This window comes from Peromyscus eremicus, chromosome X (genome assembly GCF_949786415.1).
Source record: "Peromyscus eremicus chromosome X, PerEre_H2_v1, whole genome shotgun sequence".
NCBI lineage: Eukaryota > Metazoa > Chordata > Mammalia > Rodentia > Cricetidae > Peromyscus > Peromyscus eremicus.
In genome coordinates, this window is record NC_081439.1 from 51,989,557 (window position 1) to 52,015,255 (window position 25,699).

General features: G+C 36.0%; 1 protein-coding gene across 2 annotated transcripts; it reads right to left on the bottom strand.

Moving 5' to 3' along the window:
- Nucleotides 1–222: 222 nt before the first annotated feature.
- Nucleotides 223–25,699, bottom strand: Eda2r (ectodysplasin A2 receptor). 2 transcript variants are annotated; one of them, XM_059251330.1, is made up of 5 exons: nt 25,613–25,699; nt 5,924–6,102; nt 5,303–5,388; nt 3,625–3,789; nt 223–735 (listed from the first exon to the last, which is right to left on the bottom strand). In XM_059251330.1, exons 1-5 carry the CDS (start codon nt 25,697–25,699, stop codon nt 359–361), a joined length of 894 nt encoding a protein of 297 aa, XP_059107313.1. In that variant the 3' UTR covers nt 223–358. The 2 variants fall into 2 exon arrangements, with proteins under 2 accessions (XP_059107313.1, XP_059107312.1); XM_059251329.1 differs by having other exon boundaries at nt 223–741.

The window sequence follows — 25,699 nt, forward strand, 5'->3', positions numbered from 1 at the left end:
CTATTCAGAAACTGGGATTTATTTGAATATAGAGCTGCACACTGTTCAATGCTGTGCTGCTTATACACATGAAAGGAGAAAACTGAATATGACTAGTCAATTCATAGTCCAGATGAAGAAACTGGCATCATGTCAGCCTGCTCAGTCTCCAGACAATTGTTGGCTTACAAGTCTGATGTAAAATTAGCTGAAAAGCTTAGTACCACAGCTGTTGTCTCTCCAACCTCTATCAGCCCAATTTCCTGCCACTCTTCCGCCAAAGTCCTATTGAACAATACAACTTGGAAATTTGTTGAGAAGTTAAAAGACCACACCTTCTGGTCTTTTAGCCATACCTTTCTAGCTCACCTCAGTAGAGTCAAAGGCCGGGAACTTCCAAAGGTACGTGGAGCCCCAGCCTGTCTCTGGAGCTTCCAGCTGTGTTCTCCCTCAAGGTTTCAGCTCCAGGACAAGAGGCAGGGCTGGACAACTTTTGTAGGTCCAGCTCTGTACATTCAATGGGGGTATGGACCCATTGAGAATGGCTCTCTGAGGCGCAGGAGGCCATGGTAAAGGACTCCTGGGTGGGAAAGCCACGAGTGGAGCTGCAGCCGTCATCCAGAACGGAGTGAATTGGCTTGATCTCAAAGATGCTCTCATTCCCTGGAAGTTCAGGACTTGTCTCCTGGCCAGGTGGCATGGGGAAAATAGAATCCTCCTCCACTGCCTTTTCAGCCTCATATTGCAACGAATCTCCTGCAACTCGAAGCAGAAAGCCACTGAGTCACCCACAGTCAGGGTTTCTTCTCAACAGGGTACCTCTTCCTGAGCACAAAATAGGGAAGGGGTGAAGGGGTCTAGGAGCCAGAGTTCCTCTTCCCTTCTGGAGGACCAGAGCATCTAGAAGTGGGCTAAAATCACACATTTCAGGAATATACTTTCATTGGGGTGTTACATTAAGTTTGCCAGATGATGGATTAGGGAAGACAAATTTATTCAGCTAGAGATAAATGCTTCATAGAAAAGATATTTTAATACACTCCCTTCTTCCATGATCTGAGTATATTATATCATATGGCAAAGGAACCATGCTATCAGAATTATGGTAGTGGATGTTAAAATAGGAAGATTATCTTGAACTATGCAGATGAGTTCATAAATATCGTTAAGATAAATCATATTTTTATTCTATGATTAATGATGAACATTTTAATTTAGTTCCACTTTTCTAGGTTACTAGATGCATCATGATAAGTGTAAGAAGGCAAAAATGACACAGAGCATTAGAAAGATGTAGCATAAAACAACATCAATATACCACTGCAGGTTTTAGAAATAGAAGAGAGCCATGATCCAAAAAATATGAGCAGCCTCTAGTTGTTCTCAACTTCCTTAATACTTCAACCCTTTAATACAGTTCTTCATGTTGCTGGTTTATAATGATAGTTTTGCTACTGGTATGAATTATATTGCAAAAATCTGTGTTTTCTGATGGTCTTAGGCAACCCCTGTGAAAGGGTCATTCTACCCCCAAAGAGATTGTGACCTACAGGCCGAGAAGCACTGCTCTAGAAGCTATGAGTGACCTTCAGATGATAGCCACCAAGAAAATAAGACTTCAGTCCCACAAATTCATGAGCATTTCCCTAAAACCTACGGAAAGAAACACAGTCCCACCAATTTCTTGATTTAGGCCTTGTTAAGACCCAGAAAAGCCTGCTAAGCTTCTGAGCTATGGAAACTGAGACGAGCCATTAAATACGTGACAATTTGCTATAACAATGATAAAGATAATTAACCTATCATTCATGCATGAGTCTGACTCAATATTAGGTTACAAACTGAGTGTATGTTTATATTTCTCCACTGTGGTTGTGGTTCTGTAGTTATTTGTGAGTTCTTAAGAAAATTTCATACACAATTACAAATTTCTGGATCATTTGAAAATTTGGAAGGTTTTGCAGTGGTAACAAAGAGAAAGAACTGAGTAATGGATTCTTGTTTAAATGTGAGATGGTCCTTCTAGTATGTCACAATTCCATTCTTTTTTTTTCCTGCATTTGCATTGGGTTTAATTCATACTAAGTTGATATCCCCTAGAAAGCCCTAGAATGTGTATAAGTCTGTGAGTACTAATAGACACCTTTCTCATATGCAAATCATGAGGAAGCTACCTGTCCTTATGCTCCCAGGAAGATACTATAATAAGTGTCCTTAGGCTAGAAAAAGTTACTCATTTTTTTCTCTTCCAAGGGAAGAACAAGGAGACAGGCAGTTCTTAGATACTTCATCACACTCACCTAGCTGAAACCAGGGACCCAAACACTTCATTATCCATGATCCAGAACTAGGCAAGAATTTTTAATTTACATACCACCTTCCAAAGACTGAATGGTCAATGAAACAGAGATACAGTGGTCCACCATAATCTGAACTGTCAGAGCTACCAGAGTAACTTTACGAAGATTAAAGTAGAGTTGAATAAGGGTCATTGACAATCAAGAGGAAAACATTATATCTCATGAAATGCTAGATTCATCTTTGCTTAAAAAACATGAAATACACTCAAATAAATAATTGATAGGCTCTAGAGCCAAATTGACTAAGGAAGCTCTATTTAAGAAGGATTTTCCAACATAAGTAGAGTGAAGCTAAAATAAAGTGTTGCCTCCAGCACAGTATCCACGTTCAGTTAAGGAATCTTGACAGTCCTTGTGTTTAGTAAACTCTATCCTTTCCTTTACTAGCACAGGTCTATTTATTAGTCTGAGTTAGTTTTCTTGTCCCCAGTAGGTTCTTGGTTACATTAATTGCACTGAAGCTGCATTGGACACTGGTATTCTTGTCTGAGATTCTAATGTCTTATTTAGTCCTGATGATCCTACCTCTTCCATATTTGCTGCTTAATGAACTATACTTTCTTTATTACATTATTGGCTAGTAGATGAAGTTTTAAAAAGTAATTAAGACTTTAAACATCATCATCTATCTTGATTTTCACGTAACCATGTCCTATGGCTTTGGCCAGTTCTCTTGAGCAGTAGTATTTTGGAGGACAGAAAATATAAGAAAGTTGACTAAACACTATGCTCTCAGTAATTTCATTTTGGGAAATTTCTATATTGACAGTATTTACTGTAGACCTCATTAACTTTTATTAGCCATGTTCTAGGTATAGCTAAATCCTCTTCAATTCTGATGTTTCAGAATCTATTAATACATACATACATAAAAGAGTTTAAACAAATTATCCAATCCATTTGTCACTTTAAAGATTAAAAATAAATAAACTCAAGGGGTCTAGATAATTTGAGTTACACTATGATTTAAAAATAGAATTAGATGTTTGGTCTTTAGGTTTCTTGACCAAGTGATTTCCCATTAAGGCAAACTCTCCACAAACCCTTAAAGCATGATAAACCAGTCTGGTCCACTAAACTTCCAGGTAGATTCCAGCCCTTTTGACATCCCATCTTTTTTGATGCCATCCCAGATAATTCCCATATGATAACAGAGCATCATTTCCGGGAATTTCCGTTGTGACAGGGAAGGCACATTAACTTACAATCTCAGAAAAATTCCTCTTTTTACCAAAAAAGGTATCTTATTTCTGATTCACATGAAATGTTAAGCAGACACACTTACCACATTGACAATGTCTGTTGAAGATCTGCTTGCAGTAGAGAAAGAAGAGTCCAAGGAAGGCTAACGCAAACACCACCAGCAGACTGCCCACCAGTGCGACAAGTGTGGCTTCTTTACCGGGAACATTGTGTGCATCTACCTTCACTAAGCTCAACTGGAAGGTACCTGTGGAACAACAACAACCAAACAATGGGAGCCGTTAGTCAATGTGGGCAGTTAACAATCAGACAAGGGCCCCGAAGTTTTTAGGCCCCATCTTCTCTTTTAGGTCATCTATCAGGGCTGCTATGTTCTTACCTGAGAGTAAGTAAAATTATAATGAAAACAGCTGAACTCATATGCTGCAGACCTGGTATAAATTAGCATGACTAACCAAAAAATGCTGTTATTGTGGTTTATTCATGCTATGTTTAGTAATATAACCTAAAAAATAGAACCAAATTAAAATGCTCATCAGTAAATACTGAATCAGTAAATCATGATTTACCCCTAAGATGTCATAAAAAACCTTTCATTTATTAATATAAATAACCAGTAGAGAAAAACAAAGCGAAGAAAGAACCTTCATAGAAAATGTTGTAAAGCACAAAATATTAGCACATATTGTCTAAGAATATGAATATATATGAAGTAATGCAAACATTTAAACACTAGTGGAGAATGTGGCAGAGGAATGTGCCCATGAATTATCACACACTTAAAGACACTCTTAAAGACATCAACACACTTGTAGCCAATGCACTTTGAGTGGGAACAATGTATGTCACGTCTAGACTGAGTCAGTTAAGAGCTGGTACATCTAAATCACTTCTTTCTGTGACAAGGAACTGGGCACTATCTAGTCTAGCAATCATAGGCACATGATGGAAGAAGGACTTTGCCTTATGAAAGGAAACATGGGATTTGTTTATTACCATAAGACAGCCTAGTAAAAAGTTGCTTAAAATTTCATGAAAGTGGTTGTTTCTATGAGGGAAGGAAAGAAGGGGACTCAGAAAGGATCACAAAGGAAAGATTATTATGTCTGTTCTCTTAAAAATCTGAAGGAAATATATAAAATTTTAGGATTTATTATCTAGGAATCTCAGCTAATTCAGGACTTTGTATTTTTAGACTTACTTGTATTTTGCGATGTCTGTTTTATACGTCATGATTTTTAGAGATACACCAATAATTTAAAGAGTATGTTAGAAGATACACAAAAATTACAGAAAGTCAAACAAAAAAATAAACCTCAACTGCCATGGACATAGACTAGATTCTAGTTCTTTCTTCATATTCTGATGTGGTCTAAAACCCAAGTACTTCCATATACCATGTACATGACTCTAATAGCAATATTGACTCTAATAGAAATTAAGTATAGATATGCGATTATTTTTTAAAGTACATTGTTACATTCATTACTCCATCAAACCTAGCCAAGTAGCTCACAAAGTATGAATAAAAATATTTTCTCATTAGCTTCAATTTTCAAGACTAGGGAAAGGAGGTCCAATGAATTTGAATTTGAATAATGAAAAGTTGGGGTTTAATCATAGGTGATTGCCTTCACCAATACTCCAATGGAAGGAGTACTAAGGAGTATTCTCCTTCTACAAGAATAAAGAAAGAAGTCTATCAACTTTGTTGACACACAGAGGTTTGGAGAAGATGGGAGAGAAAAGTAGATACACACACTGAACCTCAGAAGAAGGAGTCTGCTTTGTGCATGGGATGCATTCTTGGTCCTGCAGGCCCCCAATGCGTGTCTTTCGGTAGAACCTGTGATCAGAGCAGAAAGGAATGGCAGAGCCGTGAAACAGGCAATTGACCTATAACAGTCCTTCCTGAGATCATAGGGACTAAGAGTCTTTCCTTCATGTTTCCTTCACTGGAAGCAGTATCTACCCTTGTGAGATCTCTTATTTGTGTGATCCAGTCCACCTTTTTCCTAATTCATCACATCCTATAGCCAAAAGGTGAGCTAAGGTCATGAGACAGGGAAGCAGTTAGATGATCCCAATTTCTTCATGATTTCGGTGCAATCTATCTAAAGCGACATTTTTACTTTAAATTTTAGGTAGAATGTCAGCATGATTAATAAGCTTTTAAGTGTTAATCCATATTTCATAATTGCTGGATACTTTATATATAGGGATCTAGTTAGGAACGTATGGCTTCCCCATTCATAGAGCTTCAATAGAGCATGATGTGGGTAGTTAGAATACTTTTATTGGGGTCTAAGAGGTAGGATGATAAGGGACATAAAAGAGCTTTTAAAAGTCCCAGATAGACTGATACAATTTAGTAGGCTTACCTGGGCATACAGTCTCCACAGATAGCATTAGAGGTATTTGTGCAGTTGGCCTTCTGGACTCGATTGATGACAGCACAGGTGATGCAAGTCTGACACCTGTGATGTCCCCAGGTGCTTTTATACTTTCGGGGAGGGCAGGCTATGCAGTATGCATCTCCACCTTCTCCATAACCACAGTCCTGAAATAGAGAAGTACTCATAAGAGCTTTAAAGAGAAGATCTGCTATGAGTCAATACATATGAATAAAATGTAAAGCAATATTTTTTTAAACTACAATTTTTAACAACATTATTGGGCCATTGAATCAATTCAGATTGTAACCAACACAGAAAACTGAAATGGAACTAAGTAGTATAATGACATAAAATGAAGTAAAGCTAAGTGCGTCAATAAAAAGAAACAAGGTTATACTATGAAAAAATAAACCCCCAAAATTTTAGTTATGTGAAGACAAAAGATTATTTCTTATTCACACTCTGCCTGTTAGAGATTTAAAATTAGCCACAGTGGAGCATACATGAAAGGTTTCACTTGTGCTACAAAAATATCAGGTAAAAGATAACATTTTGTCCTCAAGAAATAATACATTTCACTTTTATCATGCAGCACAGGCCACACACATCAACTGATCATTATTAAGTATAAAGAGTACAAGAAAGTACAATTCTACAATATATCAAAATGTGGGTACTAGCAAATATCTGACATGAAAAAGTACCTATCTTTTTAATTAAAACATTTATAGGTAAAACACATATTAGTACATGTTGGGTAATGATGAAAAATTACTTCTTATTCTAGTACAGTAAAAATGTTTTAATACCCAGTTGATAAGGGATCTATCTGGCTTTTGCTTCAGGTCAGCTATCAATGCAATGATACTGGAACTATTACTCCCAACCTATTCTTTCTGTGCATAAGATAACTGAACAATTGAAGAGATTGGAACAGATGTTCTATAAAGATTATTCTAGCTCTCCTACTATGGAAATCAGTGTGATGGCTCCTTAGAAGATTTATCTCAATATTCTACTCTTGGGCATATACTGAAAGTATGCTTTATCATAACACAGAGACACTTGCTCAACAATGTTTATTGATGTTTTACTAGTAATAGCCAGAAATTAGAAACAACCTAGATGTCCTTCAACAGTTGAATGGATCAAGAATGTGGGACATTTCCACTATGGAATATCATTTGCCTGTTACAAAATGAATAATTAGGCAAATAGATAGAACGAGGAAAAAAAATCATCCCGAGTAAGGTAACTCAGATCCAGAAGGACAAATTTGGTGTGTATTTGATATGTATGGACATTGGTTGTTATGTCAATTATAATCAAGCTACAATCCAAAGAGGGGATGGACAGATCTCCCTAGAAAGGGGAACTAGAATAGACAGTTATGGAGTGGTAGAGGAGCTGAAAAAGGAAGATCAAAAAGGGTGGGGGAGGGAAAAGAGGAATGAGGGAGGGAATATGGGGAGAAACAACTAAAATTCAGGGTCATTTATGGGGTCGTATAGAAATTTGATACAGTAGAAGCTTCCTAAAGTATATACGTATATGAAGGCAATCTAAATGGATTCACCAAATAACAGAGGAGACCCAGCCCCAAGTGGACATCTCTTATCAAAAAAAAAAAAAAAAAAATAGAAGCCTCTAGTACAAGAATTGGGTTATATCTAATTGAGTTGTTGGCCAATATGGTCCAATGGGAACTCCCAAACAACCCAGAATGTTGCCAAGAGTATGGGTTGTTCTCCAAAAACTGACTGCAAAGCCTAATTTTTGAAGACAACACCTACACAATTCACTAAACATGGAGACTTCAAGCAAGTGCCTACCTAGAGGCTTCACCTATAAAGACTACTGTTCTTGGTACCAGAAGGTACTTTGCACACTACCAAAGGAGAAGCATAAACACCAAACCCAGCTATAAACTCTCTGATCAACAATGCTGTCTTGTCTGTGAGATATTCTAGGTCAATGGTGGCACAAAGCTTGTGGGGGTAACAACCAATATCTGATTTGACTTAAGGTCTACTCTGTAAGATAGAAGCCATACCAAATACTGCTTGAGTGACTAAGAATCTGAGACTAAATATCTCAGGGACCTAGGATAAAAACAAATACTGCTGTTCTAAAAAAAAATAGCAATAAAATGAGTCCTAATGATATTCTACTATACTCATAGATCAGTGCCTTGCTCAGTCATCATCAGAGAAGCTTCCTGCTGCAGCAGATGGGAACAAATACGGAAGCCCAAAGCCATACATTATTCAGAGAGAGAGAGACTTTGGAACTCTCATCCTTAAATGTAATATCTCTATCAAATCCCTCCTCTATGGGATGAGGGAACCCCACAGAAGAGGAGGTGAACAGAGTGTAAGAGCCAGAGGGGATGGAGGACAGCAAGAGAACAAGGCCCTCTAAATCAACAGGATCAAAGCTCATATGAACTTACAGAGACTGAGGCAGGGCCCACACGAGTCTGCCCCAGAAGGTGTTCTAGAGCTGAAAAGAGGAGACACATGTCCTCATCCCTAACCCAGAAACTGTCTCCATTTGATAGCACTTGCAAATGAAAATGTAGTTTTCTCCAAGGGAATGTCATTGGAGAAACAAACAACTCTTAAGGGTAGGCTGCATGCCTAGCAGTAGATGGCTGACAGAAAACAGAAAACAAGCTCTATGGCATCTTTGGACATTTTTTGTCTCACAATGTCATGTCAGGGCTTTCCCTTTTTTTAAGTTTATCTTATTTTTTATTTTTATTTTTATTTTTATTTTTACTTTCTTTTATTTGTATATTTTTGCTTTCTTTTTACCCTACAGGTCCTTGCATATATATTATGGCTTTCAGTTGAGTGTTTCTATGGGATTCCTGAATATGAGAATGAATGGGTCTGTTCTATATCTGTTTCTTGTGTCTTCTGTTGGGCTCCTTTCCTTCTGTTTGCTTTTCCTATTCTGATGTGTGAGTTTCTGTTTTGTCTTATTATATTATATTTTATTATTATTCCATATAAACCTGTTTCTTTTCTACTGAGAGATAGCAAAGGGGTATATCTGGATGGGAGGGGAAGTAGGGAGGAATGAGAAGCAGTAGAGGGAAGGGAACCATAATCAGGATGTATTATGTGAGGGAAAATTCCATTTTCTATAAAAAGAGAACACTGTGGTTAAAAAAATTATTCTACCTCTGACAGGTCAAACAGCTACAAAGTTCATGCCTGATAGTACTCATAGATTTTTTTCAAGTTTATGCAAAATGATACAGTATTTCTGTTTGGGGGATGAAAATGTCTAAGAAATAGATATAAACAAAATTGCACATGTGATTAATAGCACTTAATTCTATAATTAAAATACTTGAATACGACAACTTATATATACCACAATTAAAAACAGCAAGTAAACCAATACACTTTGTGTTTTCTTGGGGAAAATTTTGAGATACATTTTAATACTTGGACAACTATGTGAAAAATAATTAAATATAATTTGGTCCTGATATTATCAACAAAAACAAATTTCAAATGGATCATATATTTAAGAATTAAAAGTGAAAAATACTTGGAGGAGTCAGTTGACTTTCTCTTTAGACTGGGAATAGGAAAAAACTTTCTTAATTGTAACTCAAAAGTCCAAAGTCTATAAATAGCTATGAATGTAATAAAAAAATAAAAGAAGGTTTAGGCACAACAATTTAAAAGCAAAAGTATAAAACAAAAAATACATATACTTTGTATCACAGGCTAAATTTTTATATCTCAAATATATAGAACTGAAACAACAACTGACTAGAAACTAAATACATAAAAATAAACATAAATGGTTCAGATGAGAAATGTTCAAACTTACTCATAACCAGGTGAATTAAGTACAACACTATCCTCACATGTGATTTTTCACTTACTGAAGTAAAAAAATTGCAAAAAAAGTTAACAATATCATGTGTTAAGAAAGCTTCAGGGTAAAGAGAGAGATGGCTCAGCAGTTAAGAGCACTGACTGATGTTCTAGAGGACCCGGGTTCAATTCCCAGCCCGTCCAGTGTCTAATTATGCCAGGAGAGAGAGAGGAGAGAGAGGGGGGGGGAGGGAGGGAGGGAGGGAGGGAGAGGGAGAGGGAGAGAGAGAGAGAGAGAGAGAGAGAGAGAGAGAGAGAGAGAGAGAGAATTGCATTTAGAATTCTGTCCCATAATTCAACTGTGCATGTGTTGTTACCATCATGGCTAGTGCATAGTAAGTTCTCAGTGAACAAGTAACATTAGGTATTGCTATGCATTATGAAATAAGTAGGACTCTGGTATCAGAAGAACAGGATGTGAGTCCCTATTAACTACCTGACTAGAGAAGACAATCATGGAAGCTATCCACATTCACTGATAATCAAATAATAAATTTACATATTGTTCAGCATTTTCCTTGACTTTACTGGTTAATTCAGATAACACTTAATAAACAAATATTATGTATTATGAATCTGCCATGGGTACCATGACTAAATGATTAAAATAAGAGAAAAATCCCTGCCTTCACAGACTTTTATTCTTATCTATTCTCCATATAAACTTCTAAGGTTGGATTATTACCCCTATTTCAAAAGGGAAAACTTTTTGTGCCAAAACACTTGGCTAACTCATGAGATTTCTCCATGCACAAACAGAGATACTGTGCTGTAGTGGACCAGAGCAACAGAGATACTGACACAAGAAGCCAGTCAAAGTACCATCTTTATTTTTTGAGTCTAAGAATACTACATAAGGCTGGATGGCTGAGTATATACTGGAAGGTAGTATACTACAATCACTACAGTCTTAGAAATATCTTTCATTACAAAACTCAGAGACTTCTTTCCTTCAAATGAGATAAATAGAGAAAATGCTCAGGAAACATCTTCCAACCATCAGGTAGTCTAGCAGAGTAATGCAAGACCCAGAAGTGCTGAAGAACAAAATATAGACCAATTAATATTCCAAGGATATAGAAAATTAGTCTTTCAACCTGACATCCACAAAGAAGTCCAGAATCTGTATGTTAACACAGATAACTGCCTGATAAAGCAGAAGATTTTAGTAGGACTCGGAGTATCCTCAAAATATATCACATACCATAAACACCCATGATAACAAGAATCCAAAAATTCAGATTAATGGAAAAAAGACAATCAACAAACACTACCAGTTAGATGAATCAATTATTGGAATTGTTTAACAAGGATTTTAGAGCACCCATAAAAGGTGTTTTGACGAGCAATTACAAATTACATTTAAATATGAGAGAAAATTAAAACAACACAGCAAACAACACACATTTTCATTGGCAAGTATGGTTTTTGACATAATGCTCAAGCGGGCTTGAAGCTTGAGGTCATTTTGCTCCTGCCTTCTGAATGCTAGAACTGGAGCTAGAAGTAACCATATTTAGCTCAAAGAAATTATTTTTTAAGAGCCAAATGGAAGTTATAAAAATAGCTAAATAAATGAACAAAATTCACTGAGTGCACTAGAAAATTAGAAAAATCACTGAACCTGAGGATAAAACAATAGAATAAATGCAATTCAAATAGTAAGAAAATAAGATTAAAATAGAAAAAAAACAAGACAATGATTGCAGAACTTTGGGGCTAAAATCAAGCAATAAAATTATCAAAGTCATATGAAAGAAAAACCAAAATAATTTCCATCAAAAAACACTCCAAGAAACAGAGGCTGAAAATTTCACAAATTTAGAAAAAGAATCACCCAATATGATGATCAATTAACATAGAATAAGTTCAAAGAAATACACACAGAGTCAAGTAGTAAAAACAGTATGGTAAATGGCACAAAAAAATAGAGCTGTTGACCAATGGAAAAAAAAACCCTGAAGATCCAAACATGAGCATGCATAACCACATCCATCTACGATTATACAAAGATGCTAAAAACATACACTGGAGAAAAGACTGCATCTCCAGTAAAGGGTGCCAGGAAAACATGATGTCCACATGTAGAAGAAAGATATCAGATCTGTATCTATCACCTTTCACAAAATCTAACTCCTAATGGAACAAAGACTTAAATGTAAAATCTCAAATGTCTAGAGGAAAATATATGAAGTATTCTACATGAAATGAGTGTAGGGATGGACTTTCTAAATAAGAATCCAATGGCCCAGAAATTGAGATCAACAACTAACCTCATAGAATTATAAAGAGGAACTTCATAAAATTTAAAAGCTTCCATACAGCTAAAGAAATGATCACATGAAGAGTATTCCCACAGAATAAGAGAGAATCTTTGCCAGCTATACATCTGAGAGTATTAACATCCAAAAGATGTAAAGAACTCAAAAAACAAACAGACAAAAAACCCTCATAAATAACCCATTCAAAAAATAGGCTTGAGATATGAACAGATGGGAACAGCAGGGTACAAATGATCTGATCAGGGAAACGGGAAAGAGAGGCTCTAATTATGGAAGGGAGAGGAAGATAAATACAGAAGAAATGGGGAGGAGGATAAAAAATAACAGTAAGCATGTCTAAAAAAGTCTCAAGGAATCACACTATTAGGTATTTACCTAAAAAGCCCTATTATACATAATTCTATGTATGTATATATATATATATGTTAAATAAAATTTTCCTTTTATTTAACATAAAAATATGTTGACATAAGCTTTTGGTTGACAATGCTCCCTCCAAGAGCCAAAGACAACCTAACAAAAAGCCCAACACCAGGTATAAGAAGCCTTCTTTTGAATTTTTGGCTAGGCTTATCCAAGAGACTCCTAAAACAAACAGCCTATTGCTATTGACATTGATTGCCCTCAAAAGTAGAAGGCAAGTCTGGGTGCTAAAGACACTATGCACTTTAGGCATACGGCTCAGAGGCCCCTGTGCAGGAACTAACTTGAATGTATCTTCCGTGAGGACTAGCTTTCCTGATTCCAGAAGAGACCATGGAACCTTGCAAGCTTCCAAAGGAAGGACACAACTAACCGTCCTACCCATCTATGAAGCCTATGAAGCACAGAAGTGACCACCATGATATAATAAGCCTAATAGGTACAGCAGTGGCACACATACCTTGGTGGTAACCAAGAGCCTTCTAATTTCACTTAAGATCTGCTCAACAAGAGGGAAGTTATGCCTGGTACAGGAAACCTTTTCAACTACCTAGTGCTAGTGAAGTCAGAGATCTTAGAGGAGAACCTACAACTGCCATTTTACTAAACCACCAATATTCCTAAACACATTCTAAATATTTTTCTTTATAGCCACAGATAAGTGTAGTCCTTACCCCTTATCAAGGAAACTTATCTTTGCAAAAGGAGAGCATTATAGAAAATGACAAATAATCAAAATTCAGAGTTTTAGTGCTCAGCCCCAATGGATACATCTACAAAACCACTTCTATTCCTAAAGCTCATGGAACTTTATGGATAAGGAAGTTTGTGTCTCCTAGTAATGTCAGAAATACAATGCCTAAATATGAGCTGAACTAGGAAAACAACATAGACATGTTAAAGTGAATGGGAAAAGACAGGAGGCTTCAACCTTACACAAAGACCTACAAGCAACCAAAGAATGCCCAGAGTGGGAAAAATAGTTTTTGCAGAGAAGAGCACACCAGTACCAAGAAGAGATATAAAGTAATGGTTTTAGGGAGGAAAGGGAAGGAAGAAAATTATGTAATCATATTTTAATTTTAAAAACTAAAACAAAATCTTTTAAAAATAAACTTTCTTTTCATGACTTTAATAAATCCTGTTTGGTGATTACACCAAAATATCATGTCTGATATCCCTAACAATTATATTTATATGTTGGGTGTGGTGGTATGAATAAGAATGGCCCTATAGACTCATTTATTTGAATGTTTAGTTATCAGGGAGTGGCAGTATTTGAAAAGGAATAGGAGATGTTGTTTTGTTGGAAAAGATGTGGCCTTGTTAAAGGAAGTGTGTCATCGAGGGAATGGGTGTTCAGGTTTCAAAACCCCAAGCCAGTCCCAGTGTCTCTGTCTTTTCCTGCTGCCTGCAGTTTTAGAGGTAGAACTCTATAGCTCCTCCCCCATTACCTTATCAGCCTGCATTCTGTCGTGCTTCCTGCCATGCTTATAATGGACTAAATTTCTGAAACTGTAAGCAAGTCTCAACTGAATGCTTTCTTTTAAAGAAGTTTCTGTGGTCATGGTGTCTCTTCACAGCAAAAGAATACTGACTAAAACAATGGAAAGTAAAGTAAAGACACTTAAGTGATGTTTCCATATTCATAATTGGAAAAAGTTGAAACTATCAGACCCTGAAAAATCACATGTGTGTATCTTAGTATTTAGAACAGCTAAGTAAATAATATAAAGGAATACAATAAAAATGGCACAAATAAATCAAGATGGAAAGATATCTTTGTGTAACCAGCAGGAAGGCAAGAAAAAACAAAAGGAATAGGAATGGCGAGAACAACAATAAAATGGTAGCCTTAAGCTCTAAAATGCCAATCAATAACAATCTTAAATTTAAATCATCTAAGCAAAGCAATTAAAAGACAGAAATGAGCATTGTAGATAAAATCAGATCCTATCAAATTGCCCCCAGTAGCCATTTCTTTCACTGATGAATGAATCATTTCCTAAGAATTAAGAAGATGCAAATTATCATTAAAAACTCTTGTTGAGAATCATCTTTCATAGTTAGGAGGCAAAGAGTTTTTTCCTTTTAAATGATTCAGGTTCCCAAATGATTTGGCTGCTAATCAGTTCTATAGCCAGGAAACATTTATCTTAATTTTATCATGCTTTTATGATACTAACACAAAATCTTGATGCTCATCATGAAGTAGGTATAGTTATTTGCTTTTAAAAGTTGTTTATATAACATACAAGAACAATTAGCTAACAATTATAATCAAGAATGGTTTATCCTGCAAATATATAATATTTTAATTTTAAGAATTCATTACTAAATTAATAAATTTACATGATAAAAACAAAATGTATGAAAAGGTGGATATAAAATAATAAAATACAACAAAATTTGAAACCATTTCTGATTTTAATATATTTCTTTAATCTATAAAGGATTAAAAAATACTTTATTTGGCAATATTTGTCTACTCAAGTACCTTACATGAGTAGAAATTGGACAATAAACATTGCACTAAGAAACAGTTCACAGATTAGTATATTTCTCTGTCAAATATTTAAAAAGCAACAAAAATTCTCATAAAGTTTTATAAATTAGTAATTTAATATTATAGAAGAAAGCACAAAATTAACAGATGATGGAAATATGCATTATTCATTTTGGGGTTTGACTTCTGGGACGTGGGAGTTTATGCATTATTGAAAATGCATGCAATTGTAATGGAAATTAGTAAAAAATGTTCAAAAGTGGTATCTGTTCATATATTTCAAGAATATTAAAATTGTATTTAGTTTACAAATTATACTTTTAGAATAATATCCTGAGGAAGTACTGTTAATTTTCTGCAATGATTTGTTTACAGTGATATTTATAATTCATGAGTGAAATATAAAATTGAGTAAAGATAACTGAACAGAAATGTTGTCTTGGATGTTGTTAGCTACTTATCTAAACACCATGGGCTTTCTTTAATAATCAATGCTGATTTCATTCTAGGTAGTATGATGATCAGGCTAAAAAATGGTTTCTTACTTTGTTTAGTCAATCATAACAACATCATTCTTGTTTGCAAACACACATTTCCCAGTCACCCTACCTGGTATATAAATATGCATTACGCAGTAACATATCATATATAAAGGCAAATCTACCTAGAAACTTGGGGAAATATTTATTTCCTGATAAATGGAAAGTTCTTTTGGCCTTGTCTCTGCTTCATGACTTTTGTGGTATGAAGATATGATGCCTGGGTTTTGACAACAACGAGCCATGAGTATGGTGACAGAATAGCAAGATATTCAAAATACCTGAAAATTGACCATGTCCTTGATAACATTGTTGATCAGCAAAACCAACCACAAGGCTGTCTGTATCCAGACTTCAATATGTTCATACATGTGGTTATACAGTAAGTCACTCTTAAATTTTAATTACTGATTGCTTTTCATTCTAAACATGGACAATTTGTTGAAGTTTTAAAACAATTCTTTTAATTAAGTTTGTTTTCAATTGGTACACAAAACATAAACGCGGTATTATATCAACTGAACCAACCCCTCAGCATCCATTTTCAGATGTTTACCATATATCGTCTTCTGAGAATTTTCCACTTACTGCATTAGCCTGTTTATTGATTGTGTGTTTTATTTTCATGGTGTTTAGTTGTTTTTAGTACACTTGTCGTCAGCACAGCACTTTCTGTCACACGAAAAACTAGCAAATACTTTCTACCATACTCTAAGCTGTCTCTTTGCTCAACTGCTTCCTTTGCAGTATAAAAACATTTTAATTTCATTTACCAATCACTACCACTGTAGTTCTATTCAGAAAGCACTTAATTTTATTTATGTCTTGAAGTTTGACTCTCACATTGAGTGTTTTAGGTCTTATATTAAGATCTTTGATGCCTTTCCAGTTGATTTTGATGCAGGCTTGGAGATAGAGATTTGCCTTCATTCTTCTCCAAGGGGCTATCCAGCTTGGCCAGAAACATTCATTGATGAGCTTATCTTTTCTTCAAGCATGATTTCTAAAGCATGATTATGAAAAAATCATTGGGTTGTAGCAGTGTGGGCTTATATCTGAGTCCTATATTCTGCTCTACTGATCCATTCATGTGACTTTTTTTGCCAGTCCAGTGCTGTTTTCATTACTATGCTTCTGGAGTACAACTTAAATAATGTGTGGATATATGAGGTTTTTTTTTCTTTTTTTCCCCCTAGAATTGATGGAATTATCCAGGGTCTTTTGTGTTACCACTTGAATAAATTTATATTTTCTCTTTCTGTGAAGAATGGCACTGAGGTTTTAAAAGGATTATATTGACTATGTTATGGTATATATTGTGTCCCCCAATATATTGTTCACCCTAGTAAAGCTTATCTGAGGATCAGAGGAAAAAGCCAGCCACTATACTAAACATTGAAGTCAGACAATGGTAGCACATGCCTTTAATTCTAGCCTTCGGGAGGCAGCGATCCACATGGATCTCTGAGTTCAAGGCTGCACTGGGAACAGAGTCAGGCGTGGTGGCACATGCCTTAAATTCCAACACTAGTTAACCATAAAGGTCTGGAGGTCTGTACAGACAGACAGGAAGTGACAGAGCTGGGCAAAAAGAAGTGATGTAACTGGGCAGAGAGAGGAAATGAGATGGCAGAACAGAAAGGCATATAGGTATGGGTATACAGGAAGTAGGTCTCTTTGGAGGCAGAGGGTTGGTAAGGTGAGGTTGGCTGTGTTTTGTCCTGTTCCTCTGATCTCTCAGTTTTAATCCCAATATGGGGCTCTGGGTTTTTTTTTTTTTATTAATAAGACCGTTTAGCAATTTGTCTTATAGCTATGTAGATTTTTTTTTTTTGGTAGTAGATCCATTTTCAGAATACTGTTTCCTAATTTTTGAGCCTTGATGGTCTTTCTATCTGTCTTAGTTAGGCTTCTATTGCTGTGATAAAACACCACGACCAAAAGCAACTTGAAAAGATAGAGTTTCTTTCAAGCTTACAGTTCCATATTACAGTCCATTATTCAAGGAAGTCTAGGCAGGAACCTGGAGGCAGAAACTGAAGCAAAATCCATGGAAGAGTGCTGCCTACTGGTTTTCTCCTCAGGATTTGCTCCCCTGCCTTTTTATAGCACCTGAGACCATCAAACCAGGGGTGGCAGCACCTAGAGTGATCTAGGGTTTCCCACATCAATCAAGTCAAGAAAATTCACTGCTGCCTTTGCCAAAGGCTAATTTTGTGGGGGCATTTTCTCATTTGGGGTTCCCTCTTCTAAAATAACTCTAACTCATGTAAAGTTTACATAAAACTGGCTAGCACACTGTCTTCTCAAGTTTCCTTCTTCCTGCATTTAGTATGATTGGAGAGACAGTGTATTTATATTTTGTTCCTCATCTTAGTGGCAATGACTGGAATTATTTTCCATTTAGTTTGATGTTGTTTGTAGGTTTGTTGTATATAGCCTTTCATACAGGGAGATAGTTTCTTTCAATCACTAACCTCTTCTTTACTTTTATCATGAAGGGATGCTAGACTTGTCAAGAGCATTTATAAATCAATTGAAATAATTATGTAATTTCTATCTTTAGGTCTATTTATTACATAAATTATGTTTATTGAGTTAAATATGATGGACCATCTCCACATCTCTAGAATAAAAACAACTTGGTCATGAATGTTCTTTTTGTTGTGAACTTAAATTAGGTTTTTAAGTTCTGTTTGAAGAGTATAGTGATTTAAATAAAAATAGCTTTCCATAGGCTGATATGTTTGAATATTTGGTCCCCATTTGTTTGGTAGAGATGTTTTGGGAAGATTAAAATGTGTTTTTGTTATAGGAGGTATGTTACTGGGGTGAAGCTTGGAGGCTTCAAAACCCTTCCTTTTACTATCCCCATTGCTCTCTCTTTTTCCCACTTAGGATTTTGAGATGTGAGCTCTCAGCTGTTCCTGGTAACATGCCTTTGCCTCACCATCACAGAATCTAAGCCTCTGAAACAGTAAGCCTAATTAAATAAGTGTCATTAGTAATGGCATTTCATCATAGCAATAGAAATGTGCACTACTGAAAAATTCTGCATCTGTGTTCATCAGGGAAACTAAATTATAATTATCATTTAGTGGGGTTTTTTTTGCCTAGTTTAAGTTTCAGGTAATACTGGATTCATAGGAATTTGGGAGGTTCTTTATCTTTCTATGTTATGAAGTAATTTGAGAAATACCAGTATTGTTTCTTCCTTGAAAGGTTGTTAGAATTGAGCAGTGAATCTTCCTCATCCTAAACTGTTTAGTTGTGAGATTATTGCAATCACATTGCTCAATTTAGATATGTTTAAGTTGTTTACCTCATCTTGGTTTAATCTTGGCATATCATGTGTCTAGTGATTCATTCATTTCTTTTAAATGTCTTAATTTGGTAGAAGACATTTTTATGAAATGTCTTAAAAGATTTTTCTCTGAATACTATTGGTATCTTTTGTAAAATCTGTCATTTCACTTGTAATTTTGATAATTTAGATCTCCCTTCTTTTTCTCTTGACTAGTTTTGTTAAGGGTTTATTTGATTTTATCTTTTTAAAGAACCAAATCTTTGTTTCATTAATCATCTGCTTTGTTTTATTATTGCTGTTGTTTCAATTTTCTTAATTTCTTCCCTGAAAATGATTATTTCTATCTACTAATTTGGGGTTTGGCTTTTTCTTGCTTTTCCAGATCCATAAGGTATATCAATAAGTTATGTATTTGTAGTCTGTGATTGTGTGTGTGCACATGTATTCAGGAACACATTCAAATCAGGTATCTTTCACAATGGCTTCTTCAGCTAATTTTTTGAGACAAAGCCTCTCAGTGAGTGTGGTGCTCACAAATTCAGCCAGACTAGCTGGCAACCAAACTGCAATGACCCTTTTAGCTATGTCTCCTCAGCACAGGATTGCAGGCGCATGATGCCACATGTGGAATTTTGCTTTTTTTGCATGGGTGCAAGGGGTCTAAACTCTGGTCCTCATGTGTGTGAAGCATATACTTTATTAACCATCTCCTCAATATAACTTTTCTGTGTATAGTTATCAGGTGAAAAGCCAGCAGGAACTTGTGAAGCTGGTTCCCCTCTACCAAAGAAACCATTTGCTTATCATTGTCAGAAGGGACAAAGGGCTATTTGTGATGCCTATTAGCATACCAAAGGACATGCTGGCCTGAGGGTTTCTCAGTAGCACAAGTACCTGTTAAACATTTCCATAATGGCATCCTGGCTCTACTCATTCAGCTCCTTACCTTAACCATCTCCAGCTCATAGTCTTCCCTCCCTCCAGCTTCTCATTTATCCTTATAATCTTGCTATTTTACCTCTGCCCACCTCCCACTCTCCTCCCTCCTCCTCCTCCTCCTCCTCCTCCTCCTCCTCCTCCTCCTCCTCCTTCTCTCTCTCTCTCTCTCTCTCTCTCTCTCTCTCTCTCTCTCTCTCTCTCTCTCTCTCTCTCTCCCTCTCCCTCTCCCTCTCCCTCTCTCTCTCTTTCATATTCCTTTCTTAGTTCTTTCTCTTGTGCTCTCTTGGTCCCCTTTGCCCACACTCTGTCTTCCTCTCTGGTTCTCCCCCAAATCCCCACCTCCTCTCATGGCCCAGTCCAGTGTACCATTTTCTGTCCCTGCCCTGGAATCTTCCAGATGGCTAGGGCTGTACTCTCCCTCATACCTACAATAAAAACCTTCTGCTTAACTGTACCTTGGAGAGATCATGTCATTAATTTATATAATAGTAATCTGAGTTGCCAATTATTGTCTTTCATCCCTGGGAATACATCATTACATGCTCTCCAAGCTTTTAAGGATCTCTCCCAAAATTTGTTATAATTATAATTCTGATAGATTTGCCCTTAATACAACTTGGTGTTTTAGTGTTTCTTTCTTTCATTTTTCCTCTCTCTCTCTCTCTCTCTCTCTCTCTCTCTCTCTCTCTCTCTCTCTCTTTCATATATATATATTATATATATATAATATATATATATATATATATATAATGTTCTCTGATTTAGGAAAAAATATTTTCAGTTCCTCTCCATTTTGTGATTGATATGCCTCCTGAGCCTGTATAACCTATGGTTTTATAGAATACACTGTTTATACATTTTAGCATGAACTTTTTATCTTTAATAAAATTAAAACATAATTGCATCATTTCCTTTTTTCCATTTCCTCCCTTTAGCAACTTCTATACCCTTTTTTGGGTCTCCTTAAAAAATTCCTAATTTTAAATATACCTATAAATGTATAAATTAATAAAGACAGCATCCAGGGTCCATTTAGTGTTGCTGTTATGTTTATGATTTCAGGATTGACCACTCACTCACTTGGTATTGGATAACCAATTAAGGAGCTCATCTTTCAGTAAGTCTAATTCTCCTCTCAGAAAGCCTTAGTTGCTGGTAGTTCTTAGTCTCTGGGTGAGACTCTATGAGATATCTCCTTTCTACCTTAGCAGACTTCCTGGCACTCTGGCTCTTACAAATTTTCTGCCTCCTCCCACCTCCTTCAATAGTGTTTCCTGAGTCTTCAGAACGGGAGTTGTGCTGTAGACAAATCTGGTCTTTCAGTGGTGTCCAATAGAACCCAAATGTTTTAATTATATTTTCTAATTATTTTACTTCTGTTTATGTCTTTAGTGTTTCTTTTCATCTGCTTCTGGTATTCTTTCTTCCACAAGATCCATTATATTATATATTGAGGCTATCAATTGAGTTTATTTTACTTGCTGAGTTTCTTATTACTGAAATTTCAATTTTATTTTTCTTGTATTTCTGTTTCTTCATTAAATTCCAGTTTTATATGCTATATTGACTTTCTTATTATATATGACTCTTTATTTTTACTCTCTGTGAGTTCTTTTAAGATTTTATTTCTCTCATCTTTTATTAAACATCCTATTAAATTTATATATTTTTTCTGGGCTTTTATCTAATTCACTATCACTGTGGACCAGTATTATGATATTTTCCATGGAGAGAAGGTCATATTTCCTTGATTTGTCATCTTTCTTGTTCTATTCCATTGAGATCTATGCGTCTGGGTGTTTTTGTTGATTGAGTTTATCAGTTGTTTAACTGCAGTCAAACTATTTTCAGTATTCAGTTGATAGAATTTATATGCATAGTTCAGAATTTATACCCCCAGTCATGTACTCAGGGTGCCTGACACAACCAAATATTTGACTACTGTCTGTACAATCAACCACAATGCTGGATGGAATTCCTATGAAAATATCCTTCTAGCCAATTAACAGCAGTGATCCTTTTAACTCCAGTAACCATGGGAGTACTAATACACATGGATAGTATGGTATATATTAGAGTGTTACCAAGATTACAGGTAGAAGAGATGTGGTCTAGATAAAGATAGGAATTAGTGTTAAATCAACTGGAAGAAAATTGAGATGAAAAATATCTGGGAGCAGAGCATTGGGATATTGTTAGCTTCTACAGTTTAAACATTTTTTAGAGTTTTGGCGAGCTGGAGTTAGCAAGAAAAAGAAGTGGAGGCAGAGAAAATAAAATAGAATGAGTGAGAAAATACATGGGTTGTGTGTAGGAAGAATACCACACAGTACATAATAGTAGGATGGGTTCAAAAGCATACAAAACAATCACACAAACTGAGCAACGTATGATCTAAAGCAAAACCTTGCAAAGTACTTATTCAAGAGTTAAGATTAAAAGGCAAAAAGAAAAGAAATGAAAATTAACAAAACTTTTAACAGTAGCAAAAAAAGTGTAATAAAAGCACTTTGGATTAAAAGAATCATATCAGTCAATATTTCTTTTATTCAGGAATGGGTTTTGAATTTTTTTCTGCTCAAAAGTTTCATGTGGCAAATTGCACTAATGGGCGGGGTGCAATTTGTTTGTTATTCCAGTAGAAAGCTGTAAAGCCTGATTTTGTGTATATATTGTCTCATAGAGGTTAGCTAATACCTCTTTAGACTGAGTATTTGGCACAGACACAGTGAGATGAGCAGCATAGTTCTCAGTCCCCTCCTTGGTACTCCGTGTGGTTTGGCAATTGGAGAAAACAGGTTGCTGTCTCTCCCTGTGGGTTCCCACAGACTATAGCTACAGGCTTGGTATAAAGAGTGTGTCACTTACACTATCATATTTCAGCCCCTGAACCCACCCAGCTGTCAGTTTTGGGACCGGTCTTTTTTCAGGCTGTGTCACCATGTTGGTGTATGGGGAAGGGGAAGGAGGTGTGAGCTTTTGTCCTGCAATTCCCACTTAACCTCAACAGGAAATCTGCTGTGAGAACTAAAGCTTTAGTTCCAAGACCTCATCTCCAATTGCATATCCAGTCCTTGGTTAGCAGCTAACTGTTACTGCAGCTCTTCTGAGTGTGTGTACTGCAAAGTGCTTCCCTGTGGTTTCCAATTACCTCACCAGAGCCAATTTGTGCAGCTAGGCACCAGTTCACAGCTACTCTTGTCTGCTTCCCCACAGAGATCTCACTTGGCTTAATAAGTCCATTTAGATCTACTGTCGCTTGCAAGAATAAAGATTATCCTGTACTCTCCTGTTTTCTTTCAGCGAGTTGCATCATGAGATCTCCAATCTGCCATCTTCCCTAAAAATGCCTATTCTTAAATTTTTTGAGGAACTTCCAAGCTATTTAACAACATGATTTCATTCTTACCATAGTGTGGAAGAGTTCTTTTTCTACATCTTTACCGGCATTAAAAACAAAATTGTTAGTATTATTTTATTTATTTATTTATTTATTTATTTATTTATTTATTTATTTATTCATTTTTGGTTTTTCGAGATGGGTTTTTCTGTGTAATTTTGGTGCCTGTCCTGGAACTCGCTCTGTAGACCAGGCTGGCCTTGAACTCACAGAGATCCGCCTGGCTCTGCTTCCCGAGTACTGGGATTAAAAGTGTGTGCCAACACCGCTTGGCTGTCAGTATTATTTTTATTACCAATCTTTTTAGGGTGAGGTGTGTCTTGCTGTTTTGACTGGCCTTTCTCTGATTAGTGATTTTGAGCATGGTTTCATGTACCCATAGGTTATTTGTATGTCTTCTTTTGGGAAATGTTACTTTCAATTTAGTGCATCCTACTTAATTTGAAAAAAGGTGGGACCCAGTTGTATCTGATTCCAAATGTATTCACTGTCACTGTACAAATTGTACACGGCTGAACAATTTGCACATACTCTTTGAGCTGTGATTGTCAAGTCTGTAAAATGTGGCTCACAATAGTTTCTTGGCAAGACTTTTACAAAACCAAACAAAATAATGTACTTGAGAGCTCTTTACAATGTCCAGACTACTGGACAAATATAAATTCTTTATATTTAAAGGTTTTCAGAAACAGTATCGCCATATATGTGGGTTTTTTTTTTTAACTTTCAAGTGGTATGGAAGTAAATGGCAATCAGGGAGGCACTGAGTCAAATGGATCTTTCATCATGGCCTTCCTTTTCTGAATTTCATGACAGCAGCTTGACAGATTAACAGACCTCTTTTTCCCTTAAAGATGCAGCTTTGCAAATAGAGACGGCTTTAAAGGTAATAGCCAAACCATTTGTCATGAAGACTGATGCAATATTTAAAAGAGGTATTTTCTCAAGACAAGAAATTCGTTGCATTAGATTCATCCTACCAATACAACCTACCCTCTGGTAGCCTTGGCTTGGCTTTGGAATTCCTACTCAACCCTGTGAGCATCCCACTGTAGGATACATATTAAAACTGGAGTTAATACTATCCTTTAATAGCCCTAGGATTTAGTCTCTTTATTTTTTTTAACTTATAAATGGAAGCAAAAATTAGGGTAAATATTTTCTTTATTTCTTTCAGCCAATAGAACATGCTACTTAAATCCCCCAGAAGATACTTAGTGCCCTTAGGAAAAATATAAATACTTCTCCTCAAAAACTTTGAGTCTCCAAATTGTCTGACCTATACTTCCCTTTCCCTTTCATTTTATACCACTTTCTTTGTTTATGAACCAGTTGTGTTAATCTTCTTATTCATGAAACAATGTTAATTTGTACTCAACTTGGGACTGTATTAGCTATAGGTTATTCTCAGAAAGCAGTTACTTAGGGAGCTCTTCCCAACTCCCTACATCAAAGTAGCTGCGCACTCTGCATCATAACAACACAATTTTGTCCTTGGAGCCTCAGTGTGTGTGTGTGTGTGTGTGTGTGTGTGTGTGTGTGTGTGTGTGTGTGTGTGTATAATTTGTTTCACTGTGGTACCTACAATCACACAGGCTGCTTTGCAAATTTTTGGTAAGTAATTGATAAATGAATAAATAAATTTGTAAAAACAAGCATGAGCACACAGAAGCTCTGCTGGCTGTCTTCTTCTAGCCTTTGTAGCTAAATTTAATAGCATCTCCAATTGAAGAAGCAACAAGGGATCTGAAGTAAGTGAGAAATAAGAAGTGTCTGCCTTGCTCTGTTTTCATTGCTTTTCTTTTTATTCAAGCTTGTACCTTTAATTGGGTGATTCTAGGCTCCTGCTGGTTTCCTATCACTGAATCCTTTCTTACATGGTTTTCTCAGTAAACCAGACCCTTCAGAACAGACGCCACTTCAGGTTTCTTGGTTCTTCTCTCTTCCACATTCCCAAAACCTGATATTTTGTTTCTAAACATAATTAAATATACTGCTTTGCTTAACAGATTTCTCTAATGCAAAAAGCCTACACCTTTATATTTACATGTCTCTTCATGAAGTACCCTAGTATCTCATTATACTCTCCCTTGCCTCTGAGTCTGCTAGCCTCAGTTCTTGATTGAACAGTGACTATTATTTCACACTATTTGTATCTCATTGTATCTGCTCAACTGAACTAATAGTATCTGAGATTGACTGTACTGCTAATATTGGAATTTCACAGATTTTTTCTTTAAACATTTTTCTTTATTCATTTCACACCACACCACACACACACACACACACACACACACACACACACACACACACACTACACTTTTCCAGGTTCCTGAGATGTTAAAAAAAAAAAAAAAAGCACTGATCAGAAGGGTTTACCTTGGAGAGCTCCTGTCCAGGGCCACACTGTTGGCAGGTGACACAGTGCCCCCATTGGTCCCGGTACTCATTTTCTTGACAATCCAT

What these genes read in the sequence shown, in the direction of transcription:
- Eda2r (XM_059251329.1), bottom strand. Translation starts at nt 25,699, where the DNA reads ATGGATTGTCAAGAAAATGAGTACCGGGACCAATGGGGGCACTGTGTC. An exon ending in TGTGGAGACTGTATGCCCAG is followed by an intron (nt 5,389 to 5,923) that starts GTAAGCCTACTA and finishes CTCTGATCACAG; the next exon opens with GTTCTACCGAAAGACACGCA. An exon ending in TCCTTCTTCTGAGGTTCAGT is followed by an intron (nt 3,790 to 5,302) that starts GTGTGTATCTAC and finishes GTTGTTCCACAG; the next exon opens with GTACCTTCCAGTTGAGCTTA.